This window comes from Staurois parvus, unplaced genomic scaffold, assembly GCF_062004578.1.
Source record: "Staurois parvus isolate SC_StPar_1 unplaced genomic scaffold, SC_StPar_1.0 ptg000897l, whole genome shotgun sequence".
NCBI classification, from domain to species: Eukaryota; Metazoa; Chordata; class Amphibia; order Anura; family Ranidae; genus Staurois; species Staurois parvus.
In genome coordinates this window covers 1,884,560-1,888,599 of record NW_028318693.1, presented here as the reverse complement: position 1 = coordinate 1,888,599, position 4,040 = coordinate 1,884,560, and the positions used below count along the sequence as shown (strand labels likewise).

The following is a 4,040-nucleotide window of genomic DNA, read 5'->3' as shown; positions in this document are numbered from 1 at the left end:
GATGACAAGTGTACAATGTGAGGAGGATGGAGACTGGAGGAGGGAGAATGCGGCTCGTGGTCGGTGTATGTATGGAGAGCTCTGTTGGGGGGAGGTGGGGGCTCTGAGAAGAGCCTTTGGGGGTGGAGATGAAGGAGGTCGCCGCCCATTATTTCTTCTTCGGAGCGGCCTTCTTGGGCTTAGCCGCCTTCTTAGCTGCCGGCTTGGCCTTAGCGGGACTCTTGGCGCCTTTTTTCGGCTTGGCTGCAGCTTTGCTCTTCTTGGGGCTCTTGGTCACCTTCTTGGCTGCAGCCTTTACTGGTCTCTTGGCGGCCGGCTTCTTCTTGGGGCTCTTAGCTGTGGTGGTTGTTTTGCTGGCCGCCTTCTTCTTGGGGGACTTGGCGGCCTTCTTGGGACTCTTGGCTGCGGTGTGGGGGCTTTGCCGGCCACCTTCTTCTTGGAGGATTTAGCGGCCGGTTTCTTGGGCTTCGCCTTGGCGCCGTCGGGCTGCTTCTTGTTGATCTTGAACGATCCGGAGGCCCCATGACCTTTGACCTGGACGAGGCTCCCCTTAGTCACCAGCGCCTTGAGGGCGATCTTCAGGCGGCTCTTGTTCTTGTCCACATCGTATCCTCCGGCGGACAGGACCTTCTTGAGGGCGGCCAGGGACACCCCGCTGCGCTCCTTGGAAGCGGACACGGCTTGGACGAGGAGCTCGGACACGGCGGGACCGGACGCCTTTTTGATGCCTTTCTTGGCTCCTCCGGCTGACGCCTTCTTAGCCGGCTTCTTCTTGGCGGCGGCCTCCGCTGGAGGAGCGGCGGCTGGGGCGCTCTCAGTCTCCGTCATGATTCCACAAAGTCTATCGGACAAATACGTTTCCCTCTTGTGCTGGCCGGAGGTTATATACTTTAACGTCCTGCGCTGCTATTGGTCGGTACACAGCAAGCTGCCTGCACTGCTATTGGTTACACCTCAGACACGCCCACTGGCTGTCATTCCAGTGTTGGAGTATATTCTCTCCCTTCATGTGTTTCCCGTTAGATATAAAACCGATTTTATTCCGAAATAGAACGATGTCCGATGTGCCCCGGGGAGCCGATCTGCTCCCTGGACTGTCACTTATCGGGGGTCACTTCCAGCTGTCAGGAGCTGCTCACGAGGCTGAACACAGAGGCTGCAAACACAACCATCCTCCGGAGTGGGGGGCCCATTCTGCCTTCTACCTGCTTGGGGGGACACATTCTACCCACAAAACAATCTGCTCCCATCCCCCACTACAATCCGCTTCACATTACACGAGGGAAGAGGGGAGATCGCCAAACATTTCCCTCTAATAAACAACTCGGCTCATCTCTAGCTGACTACAAGGAGCCGGGAACAAAAACATCGGCCGATCACAGGAGATCCTTGTGTCCTGTCATGGCAGACATTGGGACAGATACAAAGGGCTCCGCCCATTACAGGGTGTCACGTGTCATGGCCTAGGGGTCATTATTGGATCATCATCACAAATGGACATTGAGAGCCAAATCCTGCCAATGACTTGATTGCCGCATTTCACTCCACAGCTCCATAGACTGCTCAGGGGGGAGGTTTGCTCGGAATCCTCGGATCTACAATAGGATTTGATGCTTTCAGTGATGGAAGTCAATCCATCCCATTTGGATTCCCTGAGAGATCATTTCAGGAATAGGAAGTTTGCTGCAAATCCCATTCTTGTCTATCATGTGGGGAATGTGGAGAGGAAATGTCGGCTATTTGGAGGGGAATGAGCGGTGGGGTTCCTCTAAGACCAACACATGTCTACTGACCCTGACACTTCTTTTCTTTGTACTAACATGTAAAAGCCTCCAGGGTGTTCCCTTCTCCTCAGTCCAAGGAGAAAGAATTGCCCCGACAAGAAGGGAATACACCAAACGATGGACCTGAAAACAACAAAGTATCGCCGACAGGATTCACTTGTTACAATGATTCTAATCCGGATACAATCCCCTCCCCAGATAAGCCATGACCTAGGGCCCTAGAAGTGACAGGGAAGACGTGTACCCCCCCCCCCCACACACACACACACACACACAACAACCATACCTGCAAGACTGTTTTTTTTTTTTTTTTCATGTGGCATTGAGGGCAAAAATGATAGCGTACAAGTTATGTGAAGTACAGGAAAGAAACTCGCAAAAAACAAAAAAAAAACTTTTTTGTTTCGGAAAAAGGAGGATTGCAGCGTTTTTTCTGCTCTCTGCGCTCCATCTTCGGTCTTTGTTCTGTTTAGTGTTATCAGGTAGAGTGACAGTAAAGGAATATTGCCAAATGTTGAGTTGTCACCAGAATATGACCATAAAGAGTTAAATACATCACCTGGGAGACTTCACCCCTTTGATGAATATGTCAGCTGTCATGCACCGCTCCTCTCTATCCACAAAGCACCGCTCCTCTCTATCCGGGACGGACTAACCTGCACATTGGGGGATGGGATGATTGGCTGCAATGCTCAACACTCCCATTAGGTGTCACTATATTACACACATAGACGGGAAGGATTTTGTTTCTTAAAATATGTTTCTCTTTTCTGCTCTGCTTGATACATTGTTGCAATTCATCAACATTTGATTCCCCCAGAGATCATTTCAGTAATGGGACCTTTGCTGGAAATTCTACAATTATCTCCCATGTGGTGGATCGGGGTGTCCCCCTTTTGCTCAGACCAAGAAGAAGGGAATCGTATTATTAATATTATCTGATTATGTTGATGGTGATTATTATTATTTTTATTCCGGATTTATATAGCGCCAACACTTTGTGCAGTGCTGTAAAAAATATAAATGGATACAATACAGCAACAATACAATTCAATACAAGAGGGTTAGGAGGGCTCTGCTCCAGGGAGCTTACAATCTAGTACAGAGGGGCTGGTGGGACAAAAGGTAACAACTGCGAGGAATAAACTGATTGGAGAAAATAAAGAATCCATCAAAAGCTTTACCTGGAAATTGCTTTGGCATATTCCCTCCCTAAATCTTTTAAGATGTACCTCAGATAGCATTGCATTTTCATAAGCTCACAGACACCAAGATACCCCCCCCCCCCCTCTGCACACTCGGCCTTTGTAAAAAGGAATATAATAATAAGAACAATCGGCACACTATTGTATAAAATACAAATCAGTTTTGGATAGAAGAGGAGAAAGGGTAAACAGTTTTTCCTGCTCCCTGTGCCCCATTAGATTCACCTTCTCTTTTTTTTCCCTGTTTACTGTTATCAGGTAGAGTGAAAGTGAAGGAATTTGCCCAGTTTTGGGTTGTCACCAGAATCCTGGGAGACTCACGTCTTCTGAATATGTCAGTTCTCATCTGCATCACAGCTCCTCTGTATCACATGTATGCCTTATGCAGTATGTTGCTTCACACAGCCAAAGACAGAGGGGAGAGTATTCTCCCTGGAAAAAAGATAACAAATGGGGACAACTTGTGAGGTCCCTCCTATCTTATTACTGTACCCTTGATCCGAGCACAGGGAGTGAAGGAAAGGGGGAGGGGTGGCGATCGAGCAACCTCTCCTGTGCTTTACGTGCCCTCAGCTTTGAGGGGGACAAGGGCCTCTTCCACACAACCCTGACTGGTTGGGGGGTTTGCGGAAAGGCAGGCTCATTAGCATCAGGGCAGCCGTTTAAAAGAGGGGGCACCCTGATGCAGCTCCCTCCCCTTGTGGGATGAGTAAGTGGTAAGCCAGATGCCAGATACAAGACTTTTTAAAAATGTCTTTAATTAAACAAACAAAAAAAAAAAAACAGATTTTGACAAGACTTTTAATGTCCACCTCTATGTAGTAGTATATCTAAATGATACTGCATATCTGGGTAGGTGGCATTTGCAAGCCTTACCCATGCCACCAATCGCGGCACCTCCCCCGCCCCCTAGAAAAAAATCACCCAGTACACAATTTACCCTTTGATTGCCCCCAAATGTCAACTCCTTCCTGCTCAGTGCCAATAAAACAGTATCAGTGGGTTTTTGTTCGCACTGATCACTGTAATTGGTGTCACTGAGGATATCAGT

At 48.6% G+C, this 4,040-nt stretch overlaps 1 protein-coding gene across 1 annotated transcript; it reads right to left on the bottom strand.

Moving 5' to 3' along the window:
* Positions 1–294: 294 nt before the first annotated feature.
* On the bottom strand, positions 295–828 carry LOC149442344 (histone H1.3-like). Its single transcript, XM_089656302.1, has one exon. The coding sequence runs from the start codon at positions 826–828 to the stop codon at positions 295–297; it is 534 nt and encodes a 177-aa protein (XP_089512428.1).
* Positions 829–4,040: the final 3,212 nt, after the last annotated feature.